This window comes from Pygoscelis adeliae, unplaced genomic scaffold, assembly GCF_000699105.1.
Source record: "Pygoscelis adeliae isolate BGI_AS28 unplaced genomic scaffold, ASM69910v1 Scaffold318, whole genome shotgun sequence".
Classification (NCBI taxonomy): Eukaryota; Metazoa; Chordata; class Aves; order Sphenisciformes; family Spheniscidae; genus Pygoscelis; species Pygoscelis adeliae.
The window spans coordinates 4,838,908-4,859,971 of NW_008825430.1; the positions used below are offsets into that span (position 1 = coordinate 4,838,908).

Consider the following 21,064-nt stretch of genomic DNA (forward strand, 5'->3'; position numbering starts at 1 on the left):
TGTCATTATCTAAGGCAGCTTTTAACGATTTCAGTTGACCAATGGAAAAAACTGAGGCAAAAAAGAAAAAACAGTGCAAGAAATGAAACAATAAAGTTACTAACATTAAAGGCAGAGTTGTCAATTTTCGAACAATTTTCATTCCTTAAGATCACTACACCCACTGAAGCTGGTTCCCTCGAAAACCAAAACAGCTTACCGCATCACAGCCGTTCTTTCGATAGGAAACTGTCCAAAGAGATCAGGATAATCAAGACATATAGACTAAAAAATCCCTACAGACATCTTTGTCTACTTTCTTCCTCTATACCAACAGAAAATCCCTCTTTGAAGCAGGAACACCAAAACTGTTAAAAACCTACCCATCAACAAGCATTTCAGAGGGGATTAAAGAAGCCCAGAGCTATTCAATTTAATCATCAAAGCACAACATTGTTTTTGAGGTTTTATGCTTCCTATGACTGATGCATCAGATGTATCACTTGATCTTGTCTTTCAGACTCATGACTCCGCAGCAAATAATGTCAAATAGATGTATATAAGCACAGACACCACAAAAAAATCAGCCTGGGAAAACAAACAAAAGGAATACAGAATTATTGACATCAACCTCAATATTCCTATCAATCCATCCATACCCAAGCCACCAGCATCTCTACCTGGCAAAAGTGTATCATTAACAGCTGATTTTAAAAGATTCTGATACGGACTTTGAAATGCTTGCCTGTGATGAACTGCTTCCAAGTTGAGTTGTCTCAATGCCATATAACATAGATGAGATTGGCAGAAAAGATCAGAGTGAGATATCCTTAATGTAAAATGAAGAGACCAAATAACAGGGCAATTTGATGAGAAGAACATTAGTACTTACTTTGCCTTTGATCCTAAATCATCTACGTTTGTTAACCTTGAGGACATTGCCAAGGTGCTGATGTTTTTAAGGAAGCTTCTTGTCAGGGTGGTTTGAAGGCCATCACCTTCAGGACATCTTGTCCCCTCACTGCTCCAGTGCTAAGAGGTTTAATTAAATCTACTGCCTTTTTTTTTTTTGTGGAGTTGCTACTGGTTTCTTCTTTTCTTTTGGAATAACAGGTTTAGGTTACGGCTAAGGGCACCAACCCCATGGCATATGACAGTTTCATCCTTCATTTAAATCAAAACAGCACAAACTGCTGCTAAAGGCCTGATCCTGAAACCTTCAAACATTGAAATCTCCTACTGCTTCAATGCAAGAACAAGAGCACAATAAATAGCTTTTATTTAATCTAGCAGTGACAGTCTGGTCTGCTTTATCTCACTGCTGTTCCTCTACTGCAGGTCTGTGGTAATAAGGTAGACTTGTAAGCCTGAAATTGCTTTACGTTTTCAAAACAGTGAATTTTGAATGATCAAAGAACCTGGCACAAACTCACAGGGAAGGAACCTGTGACTCAGGGAACATTTGGGATAGATCCTGTTCTCAGCGTACACACATAATTACCACTAACATCAACGTGCGCCATGCCCATCAAAGACAGAAAAGGAACTTAGTGATATGCCATCCTACAGCTGAATTACGGCAGCAGGAAAACCAACCCAAGAAAATAACTTAAAAACAAATGACATTGCTGAAAGGTCAGATAGGATTCATTCTGAAATGCTGGCATGTTCGAAATCTTGCTGCACTTCCACTAGCTGCAGCTACTCCGAGAGCCATAGGATTAACCAGGGACCAACACAAACCTAGTTTAAGCTAGGTGACATGTTTTACACCCTACACTATAAAGCAGATTTCCAAACTGTGCAAGGATACACGTACATACATGCAGCTGACATGATGAAGTGTCTCCAGCAATGCAAACGTAACTCTGACCTAAGTAAGCATCCTATTTTTTGCAATCAATCTCTCAGCATCCCCGTTGCATATTTGTGACAGCATATGACCAAAACCTGCAGTATCTACAGTCAGAACATTCACACATCTTTGTATCTGAGAGCATGACTAAACAAACCTGTTTAATAAAGATCAGTTTCCCCCCATGAGGCAGCTCTAACAAAAACAAGAGCACAGAAAATTTTACCGAATAACTTCCTCATTGATAAGATGAAATAAAAGAAGTTTACACAATGCACTGAAAATAAAAGCAGTGTGGAAGTGCTAAATATCATTGTAACTGCTTTATCGATGTTCCCAAATAACTTAGAAATATTGATATTATAGGAATAGAGAAATACATCTAATACTCCACCCATTCCAAACAGCTTATTCAGTCTTGGAATAATGACCCACAGAAAAGATTTTAAACTCCTTTCTTGTGAAATCGATCGGCTTTCATCAGGTATCAATATAAAGTTAAGAGTTCTCTGTAGTATTGAATGTTTTGTGAGCTTCACAGAAAGCAGCTTGATTAACTTCTTAAGAAATTTAGGGAGGAACTTCCCAGCCGCAGAAGGCCAGCCCCAGCAGGCTAAAGGGAGCACTGTCCTTCAAGGGACCGGGCATCTTCCAAGGCAGGGAAGAGGATGCACAGCAGACGAATGCAGGGAAAAGAATAAAGCGACCGAAAGACAAATCAGCGGTACAAGATGAAATGGTGAGGTTTTGCCCACCTCATCTGAAGGCTCACCAAATAGGTCCAACTTCAATAAATGTTGAAATAAATAGTGTTTCCTAAAAGTACCAGTGATTGTAAACTTGAAACCAAAATACGTCCATATATTTTTTCCTAGAACACTCTTCTTTTTGCAGCACGAGATGTGGTTTGGGAGAGATACAAGGATTTTTTTTGCAGAGCTCACCAGCCTGTGCTCTCCCCAACACCTGCCCTTCCCGGTCCCCCGTCAGGGTAGGTCCCAGGTTCACTCTTTGGGCAATTGTGCTCCACTTTTGTGTGATGCTTCCATTCTTATGGAAGTTATTTGCTTTCCCAAAAGACCAGAATTGCTTTTTTACACTTACCCTAAAATGAAAGGCAGCTGTAAAACCCACCAGCCCTGGACGGTTTAACACAAGTCAGTGCAATATATTTAGCTTCACCTTTGCCTAAGCACGGTGTTGTGTGGCAGCAAACAAGGCTGTACATGTTTAGCAGCACTTGTTCAGTGCAAAGGCCTTTGAAATTCAGCCCAGGGTGTGCAGCGTCTGTTAGGAGCCATTAGAAAAATTGGCAACTCTACAAACCCACGATTTGCTTTTCAAGTAGAAGCAATTTAGCTGTTCAATAAATAAATAAATAAATAAGAATTCATTCAGCAGTTTTCTAATGCTCTCGGACCGATTGAGAACAGCAGCAGCCAGCTCCGGGCAGCCTCCCCGTGACCTCTCTCATCGAGGGCAGGAGGCAGCATCTTGCCCTTCGTCAACCTTCTGAACAAACTGTTTTAATCACAAAGTTCTTTGCAGCCCTAAATAAGTTCTGTTATCCCCTCTTTCCGGATTTCACTCTTGGCCTCCTTAACATGGGAAAGCACCCCCGCTTTGTCCTTTTACTTTCCCACCGCTTCCTATAGCCCACATAATGCAAGCACATCTTTCCATTCTCTTTACGTAGCTGCTGAGCCCCCCTCCCTGGGAGGTCACCTTCCTCTGGAGAAGTCTCCCCTGCAGCCAGGCAGCACTGATAAATGCCACCCCAGCGCTCTACCTTCACCTGTACTGCAGGAAACCCTTTTCCCTCATTTTTTATGTCTCCTCTTTGCAGTGCTCCTTTGCACAGCGGGCACAGCCCCTCCTTCCCCACAGAGCCACGTCATCCCGGCGTTCCCAGTGCCAAAGCCTCCAAATTCACTTGTATTGGCACATCCCAAAAGGTGCGGCCTGACACAGATAATTATTTTTTCCGCCCTCAAAGGGCTGTTGTGTGGATTAACAAGGTAACTTTTGTAAAACGCCCAGAATGTGCAAAGTGCTATGGAAGCGCTAAGGATTATTATTGGAGACTAAAGTGCTTTGAACCATTCTGTGGCGATATGATGGGGGGGAGGGGACAGAAAAAAAAAAGTGAGTTCCTTAGCGCTACGGCCCAGGAGCAAACATCACTTCTTGCACGAACATCAGCCCCGTTTCTTGGTCTGTTCCACCTGCACAGCCTGTACCCATCGCTTTGACTATCTGGACCCAACATGCTCTGACCTGACATATCCCAGTCTTCACAGACGCCACGCATTAACAATTCAGAGACACGTTCAGCTACACCTCGAGTCACAATAATTGCCCCCGACTAAGCAGTAAATTAATTCTTTGTAAAATCATTCATTTTTAATAGGCATGAAACAGTAGCCCAACAAACCATGTTCTTTAACCACATTTCTAAATATATTTCCAGTTTAACCGTTTTTTTAAACCTAACAGTATTTCTCACTGACATCTTCTTTAGCCGGTGAAGAAAAGAGGATGTTCTGAGCACAGGACCGGGAGCTGGAAGCTCAGCACCTGGGACCAACTATGGGCTGATCCAAGCATGGCCACAGCACGCCATCTCTGCCTTACTTGTCTTCTATACAAGCAGACATTGATATACCAGTATTAGAGGAGACTTTGGTGAATGCTTGTAAAGTGCTTGGAAAACATGAAGCCTTCCGTGAAGGCAAATGTTATTATGCAATATATGTTACCTGGCACAGAGACCCCTTAATGCTGCAGGGAATGAAGGCATGCAAAATATAGCGTGTTCATTTCTGTATATTGAAAACAAATTAGCTTTGGGAGAACGTTACCAGGAAACCCATTTAACTACTGCACTATCAATTACATACTCTATTCTCACATATTTTATTGTCAAGCTGGTGTGATCGAGTCATCAGATGCTGGATCGGGATTTTCGATTCAGGGGCTTTATGCCCTGCTTTTGCCACCTTGGTGAACCCACCAAAGTTGCTCTCCCACTCCCCATGTCTGTTGCAACTTACTTATAAAATGGAAATAACGATACTGATCTCTTCTGTAGAGGACTTTGAGATCTGCTCACGGAAAGTGCCAAACGAAGGTGAAATATTACCGTTATACATAACCTGGATTCTCTTGAGTCTGTTCCAGCTGCAAACTCAGCCGCCCTGAAACACCTCAAGTTCTTAAGCATCTTTTGGTCCAGCTTGGTCCAACAACAGCTTGGTAAAAACATTCTGACATACTCTCAAAACCAGCGGATGTACTTTTTTCTTTTTAAATTAACAAATCGCACCACTTGCCATTTTAACTGTATCCAGGAAACACAGCTCTTGACTGTAAAAATGGCAAAAGGTGAAAAAATAATGAATTGATGGTAACATCTCTCAACACATAGAAATGAAGAAAACCGAGGTCAGCACATGCTGCAAAATCATGACAGATTGCACTCCAGAGGAGTGCAAAGATGAGCCAGCACTATGCAACTGATTTATCTAGGGATTAGTCAGAGGTCACTCCTACAATAGTTTAGGAAAGCTCATTGCTTAGCTACCAGCAGGACACCTCACATGAACTCTAGCTTCCAGCTACGACCACACTTAACCCTTTTGTTGCCTAAAAATAATCACTGCCCAGACAAGTAGGTCCTTGATGTTACGTCAAGTTGACCCCATCTGCTGTCTTGTACCCGTAACATCATAAAATGTCAGACCCAAAGTGTAAGAGACTATTCCAAAATCACCTGTTCTCACCAGAAGGGACAATTTCCCGTTTCATTCTAATTTTAACAACGGAGCCCAAAAAGTACCATCTCTTTTCAAGGTAAGTATTTCATTTAAAAAGTCATATGTCAAAGCCATGAGTCAAAGAAGGCCCTTGTATGTTTGTACAGTGCCCACCGCAGCAGGCTCTCATTTCATAACTGGATGCAGATCCGCGATGGGTTGTTAATCATCCCCCTCCCGACTTCTGCCAGGGAAGAATAGAGTATCCATTTATCAGAGACTCGGAAGCAAAGCAGCAGCTGATCAATCGTGCATTTTTATAAGAGGACATCATCTTGGGATGCCTGGGATAACTGGAGACTGTCAGTCAAGGTGCTTTCAAAACACCTACTCAACAGCTCACCAAGCTCCTTTCGAACAAAAAGTGATAGAAAAAAAATCTTCCTGTAGCTGAGAGCCATCAGACACATGCCTAAAATCTGACAAAACAGAGAGGCAGCCTGCTTATTAAAGGTAATTTAATGAAAAAGATACACACTAACATTGAATAAATCATTATACTTTGTCCAAACAGAAAAAGCAAAACTTTGGAGAATGATGCTTTAAACACTGTTGCTTTCCGTCCTGGTATTCATTGAGTTTTATAGGGATCTCATCAGTATGCAATTCTATTTGCAGATGTTACTTTCAACTTGTGCTTTGCTAGACAACTTTACTAATTAATCAGAAGGAAATCTCCAAGTTAATTTGTTAACTTGAAAAGCACTGAACTCTGCTGTACCCATCAACAATCACAAGTAGAATGGAAGAAACCAGACCAACAAAGTGCTGATAAAAAAACCCCACATTATCTTAATTACTGCAATATATCCTTACTAGGCAGGCGCAGGGATCCCGTCTGAGAGCGATTTAGAACTGCTTTCCCTAATAGTATTAGGAAACTGATAATCGTAAGTCTCATACATTAATGCAATTCTTAACAGTTTCAAGAGCATAATCGTCAACATCTCCTCTTATTGCAAACCATACAGCGAAAAACAGAGGCTTCTACTGAACATTACGAAGAAAATGAGCTGCACCTGCTGATGGTTATGATTCCTACTGAAGTTGTAATGCTTTAAAACAAAAAAAAAATCCAATACTTGCCAACTGATGCTTTGCTTCAATTTTCATAGTTACCACAGAGGGTAACTGTGAAGACTGAACTTCTTTTTTGTTAATAATTTGGAAACGCTGACTTACAGAAGTGGTACGCATTGTAGTTCACAGGGCTCAACACATGAAAACACCCACATGCTGACACTGTGGTTTATATTTCTGAGACAAAAGTAAGTTCTTCAATAATCATTTACTTCCTTTTAAACCACTCGTCTGCCTTAAACGTTGTCCCAAACCTGTACACGTTTGCTCAAATGAAGCAAGCTGTCCAGGAACAACACATTGCCTACCTGTGAGAAGAGAGGGACCTCCGAGTGCAGGTCCCAGCCCCTTCCAAAAGCACACCTTGTTACAGCTCTTCCTGCAGACCCACAGCAGCCCCCAAACCGCTCTGCCCAAAAGCCCTGTGGCAGGGGGGAGCCCCTCGGACAGGTCCCCATCCGACCGATCCTGCTCCCTCCCGCTGGGACACGCTCGCGGGTGCACCTCCTCCTGCTGGGACGGAGGAAGAGATCTGCTCTGGAGCCCTTACACCTGCGGTCTGGAGGAGCATACGACCCAACCCAGTGAAGTTACTGGTAAGTATGAGGCGTACGTAACCCCAAGTCTAACACAATTTAAATGCAGCTGTAAAACTAGTTCACTGCTTATTTTGGGCACAGCAGAGGAAAGGTGTTGGAAACGAAGCTGTCAGTCTGTGCAGAGGAGCTGTAGGAGATGGAGAAAGAAAAGGAAAAAGGCAGAGATACACAGATGAGAAGGAGGGAATAGAAGGGGAGAGTGGGGCGGGGCGGGGGGGAGGGAAAAAAAAGAAAAGAAATAATAATCCAAAATGAGATTAGTCTTAAAAGAGCTGTGCGCATTTTCCTGTGCTGAAAAAGACAAGAAGCAACTGAGCAAGCAGTAATCACTTATTTGATTGCCAGCTATGGGTAAAGACGAGCCACATTCCTTTTCAGTAACCCTCCACTGGAACCTGGTGACAGAACTGCTGTTGAAAGAGGAAATAATGGATGCCCAAACGGGCACACCCCTCCACAGCCCACGCACACCACACCATTTGGCTCCCTCTATGCAGAAAATTTCACATGCGAAGGTATCTCTATGTGCTCCTTCATACTGCAATCACCCCCAAGCAGTTGTTGAATATCACTTTTCGCGCACAAGCCAGATGTGAGCTCCATCCCTGTCATTCCAGCAGTCAACATCTTTGCACCGTATTTTTTCTGAAGACACAATGTAAATATTTAGTGTACAATCACTAGCTTTCCTGATTGCCGTCCTGGGGCATTTTCTATGGCTGAAGATGACCACAGAGACCATTTAGGTACAACCGTGCACATGGAAAGAGTTTCTCAGCCACAGCAGATGGAGTAATGAAGCTGGCGAGAACAAATTATAAATCATTAAATTATAAATTAACAAGAAGACTTAAGGAGTAAATATTTAAAAAAGCTCACTGAAGCCTTACGGATAGGAGCATCATGACCAATTATTCCGGTGATCATTTAAACACGGAGTTAGGAAAGATTAGAAACAACAGAAAAATAAATCTCACCAATTACATGCATAAATGCAGATTAATGCCGTATGTGTAGCTACAATATGAATAGTCAATGCAATTATTAAAGTGTTAATGAAATAGTCACAGACAATCTGATTTTCATTTTTCAATAACCAGCTGCAGAAATGTAAAGCTGCACATTTTTTCCTTTAACTTCCTAATTCATGAGTAAATGGTGATTTGTTCACAGTGTAGAAAGTATCACTGAAGTTAAAGGGCAGGACAACTGATTAAGGAATTGGAAACAGCATTAGAAAATGAAATTCAATGAGCAAACGCAGAATGTCCAAATGACAGAAAAAGTTCTTAAAGACAAACAAGCAGAAAAAAAAGAAAGAAAAAGAAAAGGAAATTAACATTGGGAAACTAAATAAACAATGAAATTGTTACTTCAGCGTAAAGGAATTTTTTTTGTTTTCATTGTGTGCTCAAGATTCCATTTTGCACCTATGAAAGTACTGTCAGTTATTCATAAAAGAATAACAAATTGTTTATAACATTGCAGATGCACAAAGGAATTAATCCATTAATGCAAAAGGATTACTTAAGATCATTTCCATGCTTACATAATTTCTCATAATTTGTTTCAAAAAGGAACTTCTACCGCATCTTATTTGTTGTTATTCAGGACAGCAGAATTGCTGGAGGGCACAGTGAGAGCTGAAGAGCAGGCAATTAACACAAAAAGCAAAAACCACAGCAGAAACTCTAGCCAAAATCTCAGCCCTCTGAGCCTTCCTCTGACGGCAGAGAACGCAGATGGTGGCAGATAGAAATCTCCACTGCACAGGCTTCAGCTAACAAGCACACAGAATACAGGCGATCTGGCAACGTGGAATTTCAACCCAGGTTAAGAGGTAAGCCCGCTTCAGACAGTGGTCAGAGGCAGCTAGTGGAGAGAGATCCCCCTCCAACCTCTTACTTCCACCTGTTAATATTAAGAACAAAAATTCTGGGAATTTGGATTACATCCATCACTGACGTATAATTGCAGGTCACTGTACCGTACCTCAGACGTAAAATAAGGCTAACAAATTCTTATTTTGTAGAGCTTTTAGAGGGACTTGAGTAGCAAGTCTGTTTAAAACAACAGTGATCTAGATCTGTAAAACAACAGTGATCTAGACTGAAAAAGCCACAATGCAGATGTGACTGTCGTAACACACAGTTTTGCCTTTATATTCCCACACCAGATTATATGTCTATTTTCTTAGCAGAAAGGAAGTAAGGCGAGTACCTCTGCCATTCAACAGTGCAGACGTAGGGTATTTTTGAAACATTGGCTATTTCGAAATTACCCTAAGTCATGAAATGTTGCACTGTACCGTACTGTTTTCTTTTGAAATTATCTATTACATGGGTATCGCGAATCACCATATTCATGTACGCAGCTGACTAACTTGACAGCATACGGAGCATTTTATTCATTCTAGCTCTCATATGGATTCTTAAATGAGCAGATAGCTAATTTCAAAGTTGAACATTTTATCATTTTCAACCCATTCTCCCCTTGCCTCCCCCTCCTACAGTACAGCTTGAGGGCCATCGCAATTAATCCAGAGATCTGCCACTGTTTTACTTGATTAATTCGACCACGGACTGTACTGTCAACAAGGAAAACTGTATCACTAGCTTGCAGCTAACCAGTGAGGATACCAGGGACCATCTTGTTAACCAAAGACCACACAGTAGACCAAAAGATTTTTATCCTAGAAACGAAGTATTTCAAAAGCTCCTCAAATTGGCAGGCTCTTGGGGTGAAGAGGAAGAAGTTTCTAACAACCACTATCCTTGGGTGACAAGTTCATTTTCATGCAATATTTAAAGAAACGAGGATGCCCTGCACGGCTGTTACAGTGTCCTTAGAGACACCGTTTCCAGGCACTCTGTGCAATCGTCCCTCTGCTCCCTCTTAATTCTAGTCAACAACAGCCACCGGCAGGTTACGTAGCTGGGACTTTACCGACATGAATAAGGAGCCGATAATAGCACTCATAAACCGAGCGATTTTTTTTTTTCTGTTGCTAGTATCATATATAAATACGAAACAGTTAAGAATCTGGCACTTTTACTGATTAAAAAGTATCTCCACATTTTGCTAATCAAATTAAAACAACATAAACTTATAAAGGACTGGGCTAATTTTAGATCTAGATACTGACGACATCTGTGGTTGTTCCTGTTACCTGTCCGTGCCCATGATCTCCATGGCATTCGTAATGCTTTACCGTTCGCAAACTTAGGCAACTTATCCCCTCGTGAAATCTACTAAAACACTGGATAAAAGACAGATCTTGCAAAATATTTCGTGAGCTATAAATGAAAGAGAAGGCCATCGGGCAGAAATTTTAAGTCTTATTCCTTTTAGAAAAACAATGAATTCAAGACCCGTGGTCTACAAACCTGGCCATCTGCTTATACGCTTCTTCAGCCACTGCAAAGATATGTGGATCCATGTCCCCCATATTTTGGCCACTGTACGCATTGATGATATCTTCGCCATAGATAGGCAGCTGTTCATAAGGATTTATGGCCACTAAGACGATACCTACAAAGGAAATGAAACAAAAGGAATTTTTAAGACTTGTTTCAAAATAAAACAAACCAAAAAATGGCTTTAACACCAACTATTGTTCTAAAGTTTCTAAAAAACCTGACTAGAGAAGAATAAGGATCTGATATGACTGACTTCAACAGATGTTTATTCTGACCACAGTTTTGCATACAAAAAGTGTCAGAAGAGTTTACTTCTACCCTGCTTTAGGAAACACATCAGGGACAACTTTTTACTTTTTCTCTCTATCTGCCTTTTCTAAGCTAGCATGCACGAAACAACCAGATTCAGAGTGTGTTGACTTGAAATACAGCCTGCTCAGTGCATTAAACCAATGAATGTGCATTGTACTTCCCTGGGTTTTACTGTGAATTACAAATGATAATGTGATTTGTGAATTATAACTACTACATGGCCTCGCTCACTGTCAGTTTGGGTATGTGAAGTGTGTTAACCCTTCAGCCATTGTGCTGTGCCCAGGAATAACATCTTCAGTTTTTGTAACAAGCAATAAAGTCGAGTCATGGTGTAATCTGGATTCCAGGGCATCTCTACCAGTCAGGCAGGACAACCTCCTGCTCAAAGGGGTCAAAAATAAATACATGTAGACATATTTCATAGTGCTGATACACAGCAATACACAGTCATGTCGGGAAATTAAGTAATTACAACTCTAGAAGGCACCATAAACCCCTCATCTTATACATCTGTGTGTATAACTACTTACACTTTCCATCTTCTAGTTTTTCCATCCCAATTAAACACGTATCTGCCTTTTTTAATACCACTCATTACTACAGCATTTCTAACCTCATGCCATCCTTTTACTCTCCCCGCACAGGAAACCTGAGTCTTACTCCATAGAACCTTCATCGCCACAAAGTGAGATCTCAAATGCTTTTGGTATGATTTTCTTTTTCATGAGAAACGAGGATTGCTCTGCCCACAGGGATGATTTGACGAAGATTACTTACACCTTTCTCGCCTGCAGCATTTACAATGGGTAGGGAACATTTATTTGCTCCGTGCAGGGGTGGAAACACTGATCACTGCCACATGAGACCCAGCCATGGCAGGCAAACTGTGTTCTCTTGACACGGCAATTCCTCCTCACCTTGACAATGTGGTAAGGGGCGGGGGAGAAACTCTAATTTTAACCGTGGCCATTTTAAATATAGCATTTCTTCCTACATATATCTTTTGGTGCCCAAAAGCGACAATGCAGGTGCAGATGGCTGCATAGCGACTATAGGAAGCATGCTACATACGGTCCTTGGACAAACCATCCCTGAAGAACCTGCGCCAGAAGCATCTCCATAGCACTCGATTCGCTTCTAAATTTACTCAGAAATTCACAGGCACGCACACACACTTCCTCAGTGCAGATCCCAGCCCTCTGCTCTGCGCAGATTACAGCGCTGTGATGTCTGCCTAAGAAATTTTCCATGGAAAAGCTGGGAGAGGAGAAGTGAAAGCGTCTATAGTCTGGCACTGCTGCTGGGAGCATCATCCCATTTTTAAATCCTGTCCTGCGTTTATAGATCAAGCGCAAACCATAGCAAAAACATTAAACAACAACAGAATATCTTTCACGAAGAGATCTGAGAGACCTCGATTTCCTCGAATATACGGCAAGTTTTATGGCTAGACACGCCCATGTAAGTAGAGTTGGTGTTTTTCCATCAGCCATGACTTTACCGAAATGACTCAGGAGCTCAAGTGAAAAGTCTCTATAAAAATTTATGCCAAGTTCTAACGCTTTAGTTATGAGCCAAAAAATAAGAGGGGGGTTAGGGAGGGGAAGGGACCTCAGTACTAGCAGACTCGAGGAATATTTTCGGTGTCGGTTTTTAACATCTGCCCTTTGTAATGTGAAAAAGTAGTAAAAAGTTAAGTAAGGCCGCGCCGCCGAGTCGAGCCTCCCAGGCTTGCAAGTCTAATCAAAGAGACATTAAAAAAAAGCTGTATGAGGCTTCCGACAATTCCCTCCGCTTCTGGCTACACTGGCAAAAATAAACCCTTCAATTCAAAACAAGCAGCCCCATGACAAGTCTCCAGCATACTAAATCATTTAACTTCAGTAGTGATCCGCAAAATCAACAAGCAACCGCCATCTGGAAATAGCCGAAACAACTGAGTTAGGAATTATATGCTTTCTATGGAACTTCTAAATCAGCCTGTCTCACAGGACTATAATCCAGATTAATTTATATATAACTTCTCTTTATCTCCACTAAATCATATTGCTGTTTTAAGAAATATCATGGGCCTTCCCAAATCAGATTTAGGTGTGCTTTTGTTCCTACAATTACGCTAAATTAAACTCTGGCTACTCTTTTTGCCATTCTTAGCTAATTCTTTTATCTTGAATGTATTCACCCATCTGTGGACAAACTGGACATTAATATAAATAGTTTATTAATTTAAATTAAAGTTTGCTCTCCTGCATAGCAGGCAGTACTTTATACATCTGAACTAACCAGCCGTATTCACTGAGTCTTCATCACAGCCATAGGAGTTTTTCCATGTAAGCATTCAAATTTTCCTTTGTAACTTTTCAACTTCCCTCATTAATTCTTCATTTCATATTCCCAACAGTAAAGCAAAGTTCTAAATCACCTCTGAATTGCTGGTGAAAGGCTGACCTGAAATTAAGAAATCAGGAGGCTTGCTGTTTAAAAGTTTGGATTACTTCAAAGTGAAATTTTAAAGAATTTAAGATCCATTTGACATATCACACTAAGGACAGCATGGTTGAATTAATTTCTAGTGCAGTGGACATCCATCCGTCCCAGTTCTGCTGGTTGAGAACAATGTTACCATAATTCTCTTGGTGGATTAAAGTGTTTTTAATCTACTTGGGGCTAAATCAGCTGCGTTAGCTCAAACCACCTTCACGGGGTGTTCAAACTAACCTGGCTAACGTGTGAATCGACGGGAACTGATAGAGCGGTTTGAAAGGTGAATGTCCGTGGCCAAAGGATCAGGTTTTTAAAGGCCAACACGCCAACGTTATTTTCCTTAGCTTATAACATACATACGCCTACATCCCAAGCTAACAAATCCACAGCATACTGTATTCCTCAGGTCACCAGTGAGCATTAAACCCCCTTCACCCGCACTGTGACCACCGGGAACCCCCACGCCACGGGACCCACACGTTTCTAATAAACCCACACGCAGTACCCAGAATCATCACTTGAGACTTGTTTGGAAGCAAAACAGCCGACCAAGCTCCGCCATCCCAGGCCCTTTGGCAGACCCGTTCCATGAAGAGCTAAAAGCCTTCCAGCCCTATGAGAAACTATAATCCAGCCAAACCCACAACTAAATCTGCACCAGGGAAAACATGAGAACAACACATTTTCCCAAACACAGCAAAACAAAACTAGCATACAGCGCATTCCTTTTGAAAGCCTCTTAAATGGTGCTAAGCACAGAGCATGTTTGCAAGCAGCCAAAACACAAACCGGGCAGGCTGTCTTATGGAAGGGGTATGGTGGTATCAGTAGGCACGGGACCACAAAACTCAGGCTGAAAACCCCTTACAAGCTCAGGCCATGAGACTCCAGTTGCAGAAAAGCCCTTTCACAAAACATTCCCCCATCAAGAGCTTTGCCGTGGGGGCACTAGGAACAGAAACACAGGCGATGTCTAAACTGGGGGAACTGAGGTGGTTTCCCAGTGCCGGGACCAGAACGTGCACCCTCAGCAGGGGATGCCCAGAGAGGCTGTGGTATCTCCATCACTGGAGATACTCAAACACGCAGATACTTTGACTGGCCCAAGCCCTGAGCAACCTGATCTAGTCAGACCTGTTTTAAGTAGGGAGCTCCACTGAAGACTTCGAGAGGTGCCTTCCAACCTAAATTATTCTGTGCCTTTAGTCATGCTCTGACTGCATGATGGGATGAGACGTGGGTATGAATCACCTCCCACTCCTACGGGAATGAAGGCTGGCTGCAAGCAGGGGGAGGCAACGTCTGATTCAGTCCCCCGTAGTCTGGACACTGCTGAGAGCAGGACTGGGAGCAGATGCGCTCTGCCGAGCATCCGCAGATTAGGAATAGCCAGAGTGAGCAAAATGTGGGAGGACGTTAATGCCTGCAGTCTGCCCACCACACGTTTAACGTGCTGGCTGCCTTAGCTCTCCGTACCCATCACCATGGGTGGAGCTGTTAACAGTGACCAGAAGAGGGAAAATCTGACCCTTGGCGTACTCCATATGCAGACCAGGACAGGACAAGGCCTTCAGCTGCAAAACACAAACTCCTGCTTCAGACACCTGCAGTCATGGTTAGGTGGTATCTGTCAAGGGCCACCTTGCAACATGACTTCCCTACTCTACAGTTGGCGAAGTAGCGCAAAGTACAATGGAATTATAAACAGCAAGTCTAACACATGATGACATCAAGAAGGCTCGATATACCCTGGCATGCGATACCCAGAACTGGGACTGCCCTACAAAAGTCTGATTAAAGACAAAGTTAAATTGCATATTTAAAAAGAAATCATGGGGCATGTTTTCTGCTGGCATAAACTGAGCTACAATGAATATGCAAATGATAATTTGACTACACCTACTGGAAGAATGAGGTTTTGCCTTAATCAGACAATTATGAGAAGGAAATTTTCAATATCTGGTTTCTAGCAATCACATCATCATATCATGTTTTGTTTTACTCAGCTTACGATGTAAAAAATCCACCAATGACTTAAACTTTCTTATGCACTAACACAATATCCAAAGTACATATTTGAATATTTGAAAAATTAACAGTTTTTTATATTGAAAGGTTATATTAAAAGTTAGCAATGTATTTTGAATAAACACTGACATTTAAAAGCAACACATGCACATACAGAAAAAAGCCCAGAAGCATGAAATATAAATTTTAAGCCTAAACTATCTCACAATGTTTCTTTAAAATAGACCACTCGGCTGCAATTTTGAACCTATGATGAAGTGATCATTAAAGTAACTTCCCCCATTCTGGCCATCTGAATATATCACAGGCAATTACAACTTCGGGTAACCTCTACTGCGAGTTCAATGGTCTTTTTAAAACCAAGATTGTTCATAATCGTGAACGGACGAGCATTGGCTCACGCACTGTTACAAATTCAGTCCTGTAGTGGCACTGATTGGAAAACAGGAAAAAGAAAAGAAACTGGTATTTTCCGTACAGAGATAGAGGAGCTCAAGGCAGAGGCGCGCAACAAGTCCACCAAACAGCACGGGTAGCCTCCTGCACCTGCGCCGTGTGAAGCTCTCCTCCAGCCCACGCCTATCTCAGCAAGCCTAAGGGGAGCACCAACTGGCCAGGAATCTCATCGGCAAGCTAAAATTGCCGAATACACATTTTATAAACAAAGTCCGCTGGGAAGCTAGAGGGATACAAAGCAAAGTCAATTTTCTCTGAACCTTAATACTGTCAAGTCTATTTGATGCACTTAATGACCACAAACACAGGGACTTTCATAAGAACAGCCCAACACGTCCTATCATTAAATGATTTTAAGTTAAAAGCACGCATATCAATAAGCAACTTTCCTTTTTCTGCCTACAGCATTCTCTGTAAAGATTATGGTATGAAAAGACTGTACTTGCCACAATAGGTATAGATTAGTTTAGAGTCTATAAATCGAACTTTGAGGTTGTGTAAAACAGCAGGTTCATGGAGATAACTGAGCGCTGTGAGGTCATTTTCACCAACAAGTATGTCAGGGTTTCGCAAGGGCGGGAGTTCCTTGGTCTTCGGATCTAGGCAATATTCTAGGTCCTGAAAATCAAATGGAAACGCATGCTGAAAGAGCTGGTGCTTAGGTTTCCTCGTTCAGTCCCTCCAACCATTCTTCCCAGCAAAACATACCCACGTTACAAAAACACAATGCAAGATTTAAATCATCTGGTGATTTGAAGGAGCAGTTCCTTCTCCAAAAACGTCATTTAAAGTTTCCCAAAAGGGTTTTCTATATGCAGCCGGCAACCATAAAGAGACATCATCTTTTTAAACTACTACTTAAGCAAACCCCTTTCTTTTGTTGCCAAATCTTTTTATTAAATAAAACAAAATGTTATATCATAAATCTAACTAGTTTTTAATATTATTTTCCTCTTGAGCTGACAGACAGAGGAAGCAGATTCCCATCAGCCCATAGCCAACTTCATACACAGTAACATGACACAAGAACGTTGGCAGAACGCCATGAAGAACACATAAACTGAAAAAAATGCTACTTAGAATTTTTGCAAATATAAATTAATCTCTAATGTAGATGTTCTAATTGCATCTGTCTCCAGATCTAAAATTACTTTATTTACCTGCTATCTTCTTGTCCCCACACAATGTGACTTAATTGGCAAACACCCCCACTCTGCTACATGCAATACTCAAGTGTGCAGCTTCACCACACAGCCCGGAATATGGGGGGGGATTAATCTTGTCACATTAAAAAGGTTGTACTCAGCTTGCCATATAAGAAATATGAGCGAGTCAAAGGCTGAAATGCATTCAAGTGAAATACTTTATTTAGAAGCTATTCTGTATATATAATCTGTTCTTTTTACTTCATGGCTATGTAGGTCTCTACAAGAAAGTAGGATCTAAGCTGGCCACTGGTAAGAAGAAATAAAAAAAAAAAATTTGACCAACTGCAGTAGATCTTTATTTTCCATGAGAAGATCTGAGAGATCACCATCATTATATATTAAAATTAAATAACCATTTAAATGGCATGAAAAAAATGAACAGGCCTTCACTCGAAGGATGTGAGCTTTTCGCAGACATGTCATCATTTCTCTGCACCGTATACAGCATCATCTTCGTAATGCTCTTAATCCTTGCCCCTTTTTATCTTTTTTAATCTTCTGACGGTTATGCTCAACTTAAAAGTCACAGTTCTTTCTCTGCAACACTGCTCTCCTAGCAACACTGTTCTCACTGGAATATCAAACCAGGGTTATAGCTTTAACGGCATAAGTAGAAAAAGATGATGCAACCAAATGTAACAGGCAGTTGGATAAAAGCAGCACGTGTTTTATTTTATTTTTTAAAATCAGGCAAAATAGATTTTTGTAAATAAACAGTATAATTTGTCACACAAAAAAATACTACTCGAAGCTGGTGGACAAGAATAATTACACATACATAAATACGGATATATTTTGACAGTACAGCTTCCTGTGTTAGATACATCAGTCTCCGGTCAAGAGCAAGAACAATCAGCTTATGAACAATACGTAGACCTACCTTGCCCTCTTCAAGTCGAAGTTGGAGGACTTTATCTCCAGGTTTATAATCTTTGAGAAGTTCTGCTGACCTCCAGACCTCCTCTGGATCAGGGATCCAAACCCTGGCATACTGCAATACAAAAACAACCGCAAAAGATCAGTGACTTTTTGTTGCAATATAGTTAAATCATCAATATACCTGACACCAAAACCTTTTTTTTTTCCTTTTGTAAAAAACATGTTTAACAGCCAAAGCCTTAGGCAAGAGACAAGTTAATTAGTACATCTGAGGTGAGTAAGTTGTTCCATCTATTGATAAAAGGCTACACAAGCTTAATTTTATTGCCTACATGGAAAGAAAAGGGTGTTTTCCATGCAAAATAACGTTCCAAGGTACACATTCAATGCTGAAAATCTACAAAGAAAAAAAATTGTGTTTTCAGAGAGATCAAAAACTTGGCTATCAAAAAAATTACTTGGAGAAACTCTTCTGAGCAGATTCTAAATGCATTTGTAATATAACATTATATAGCTTTTTTTTCCCTAAGAGAACACTTTGGCACATCCATGTTAATGGATGGCAAAGCTACCTGATCTCAAGTATTAAAAGCTCTTTCCTTTGCAGTTGCAAATAGGGAAAGTTTAAAATGGATTATCTCCAGAATGCCAAAAGAAAAAATCTGAAAAGCTTTGGTTGAAAAGGCCTCCAAATCACAGGAAAAAAAACAAACCAGCATTCCAGTTAATGACCATTTTCACTCAAACTTTACTCACAAAAGTAACCCAGAACAAACATATGACTTGTTTTCAAAAACATAAAGAACATTCATATTTTTAAATGAGTGAAGATATAATGGTTACCTCATATTCAAGAATCAATTAAAGGTGTATGGAAACCATCTAGTTACTTATACAGTTGTATGTGCATGCAAATATGTACATATGAAAACAGCTCTTGAGTTTCACAAGGAAAAGGCTACGACATTTTTAACATATTAAAGCTTCTGAACAGATGATCTTGCAATACCTAGAGAGCACCGAGATCATCCCAGACCCATCCCCTTTGCAAACAAAACAGCTTCTTGGCTTTACAGGTGCAGCCATGTTGCAAAACATCCTCCATCCACTAAATTATTTCAAAATAACTGCAATGTATTTGTCAAAGCACGGCATTTGATGGCAGAGAAAACTGCTTTGGGTCATACAGCTTCATCACCTAATCTTACACAACTTATTTTTGCACAGATCTTCTGCCTCAAAGAATGCTGAAGCTTCCCCCCCCTTATTAACCCAGTTTTCCCACTACTTAAAATGACGAACTTCTTGTTTCTACTAGGGATTTTTTGAAAGACCAAACTTCACACTGCCTTCTTGTTGCAAGACAGGAACCGATAAACCATGTTCAGCAAAGGCGGCGGGTTGGGGAGCGAGACCCGAGGAGCCCCAGCCCTGGCCCGGGAGAGGCACACGCTCCCTGCCTAGCTGGAGGCTGCCGGGGAGGCTCAGTGCCTGCAGTTATTTCACAAAGCAATTTGCTTCCCAAACCCAGGATGCTTCTCAAGAACAGTGCACGTGAGTAATTCACAACAGCCTGAATCAGTGGCTTTTACCCTTAACACACTGCAGCCTTTAAAGCACTGCCGCTGCCTTCACCTAGAAAGCTCCCGAACTCCTGAAAAGCTTACGCCATCCACGTAAACCAGTTCTCTCTACCGAGTGAAAGGAGAAAAACAATGAAATAAAGAATTAAAAATTCACTTTCATTGTTCCCGCTACAGAATGTGTTATGCTCCCACCCCTGGTCTTTCTTCATCTTCACTGGATGTTCATGCCAGCCCTAAGAATCTACTTTATACAAAGACAAGAAACTTTGTTCTTTGTAGAAAATAGGTGGTTGTGGGTTTTTTTTCTTTGAGCTTTATTAGTTTCATACATATTTGCTATTGTTTTCAGTACAAAAGTGCGGTCTTACTTTATTATTTACATATCCCCCCCCCAAAAGATATGAATATTGATGGATTATTTGAAAAATGAAAGATCCCCAAAACAATTCTTCAGGACGCGCTCTTGCCGTTCGCAGAGCGCTGCCCATAACAGCAGCGGCGGCCAACAGAAAGGCAGCGGAGCTGCCAGGAAACGAGCAGCGGAAGCCGCGGTTTGGGTGCCTGGATCATTTGTTTGTTTTCAGGCCTGCTGCATCCACAACTCGCGGGCTAAGAAACGTCGTTTGAGTTAAAATGAAGGTGTGTGCTAACAAGTGTATGTGCCAACGCAAGTACAAACCTACAGAAACTACAGAATGATTCCAAAATAATTAACGTGACAATAGAGGTGCAGTATCAGAGTCAAGTAGTGCAGCCAGGAGCAATGTCTTCTTTCCTTTCCACTTGGTTTTTAAACAAAGGATTCCCTGTAAAACTTCATAAACACACATATACCCAAACTTACCCCAACGCACCTGTTCACAGAGCTCTATTTAAAGAAAACCAACCAACCCTAAAAATCAAAACCCTGCCAGAAAGCGGGGAAGTTTTTTGGTTTAACACAAAGGTGCTACGGTGTCAGACGCAGCCGAAGACCAAACGCGTACCGTGCTTTGCCCGGGTTCCGACCCCCAGCTGCAGCAGCAGTTCCCCATCTCACTATTTCTGAAGGGATATTGCTTCCCTCTCATCACAGGAATTAAGAGAAAGCAAAGTAAATGTAATACGAAAGAGGAAAGCATTTAAATACTGCCTAGCAAAACAGGTTAGCAGGCTGGTCTCCTCTAGGCTACACAAAGAAAAGTTTCCTGATGTAAAAAAGGCAGCAGCCTTGTAAGACACAAATACTGTTAACTTCAGGCAGCAAATGCTGCAGAGCAGTTTCTAACTACGTGATCTATGCCAGCATGGAATAGGCACCTTTAATTTATTCAGCTGAAACTGTACATTTTCTACTGTCCAGAGAAGGGCAGGAGAAAGCA

At 41.3% G+C, this 21,064-nt stretch overlaps 1 protein-coding gene across 1 annotated transcript in view; it reads right to left on the reverse strand.

Moving 5' to 3' along the window:
• Nucleotides 1–21,064, reverse strand: part of MYO5A (myosin VA (heavy chain 12, myoxin)) — an 86,656-nt gene that overhangs the window by 63,540 nt on the left and 2,052 nt on the right. Inside the window, exons 3-5 of the mRNA XM_009330997.1 lie at nt 18,119–18,229; nt 16,477–16,648; nt 10,715–10,859 (exon numbers count right to left, since the gene is read on the reverse strand). Of these exons, the coding sequence (XP_009329272.1) occupies nt 10,715–10,859; nt 16,477–16,648; nt 18,119–18,229 (428 nt within the window). The remainder of the gene's footprint in view (nt 1–10,714; nt 10,860–16,476; nt 16,649–18,118; nt 18,230–21,064) is intronic.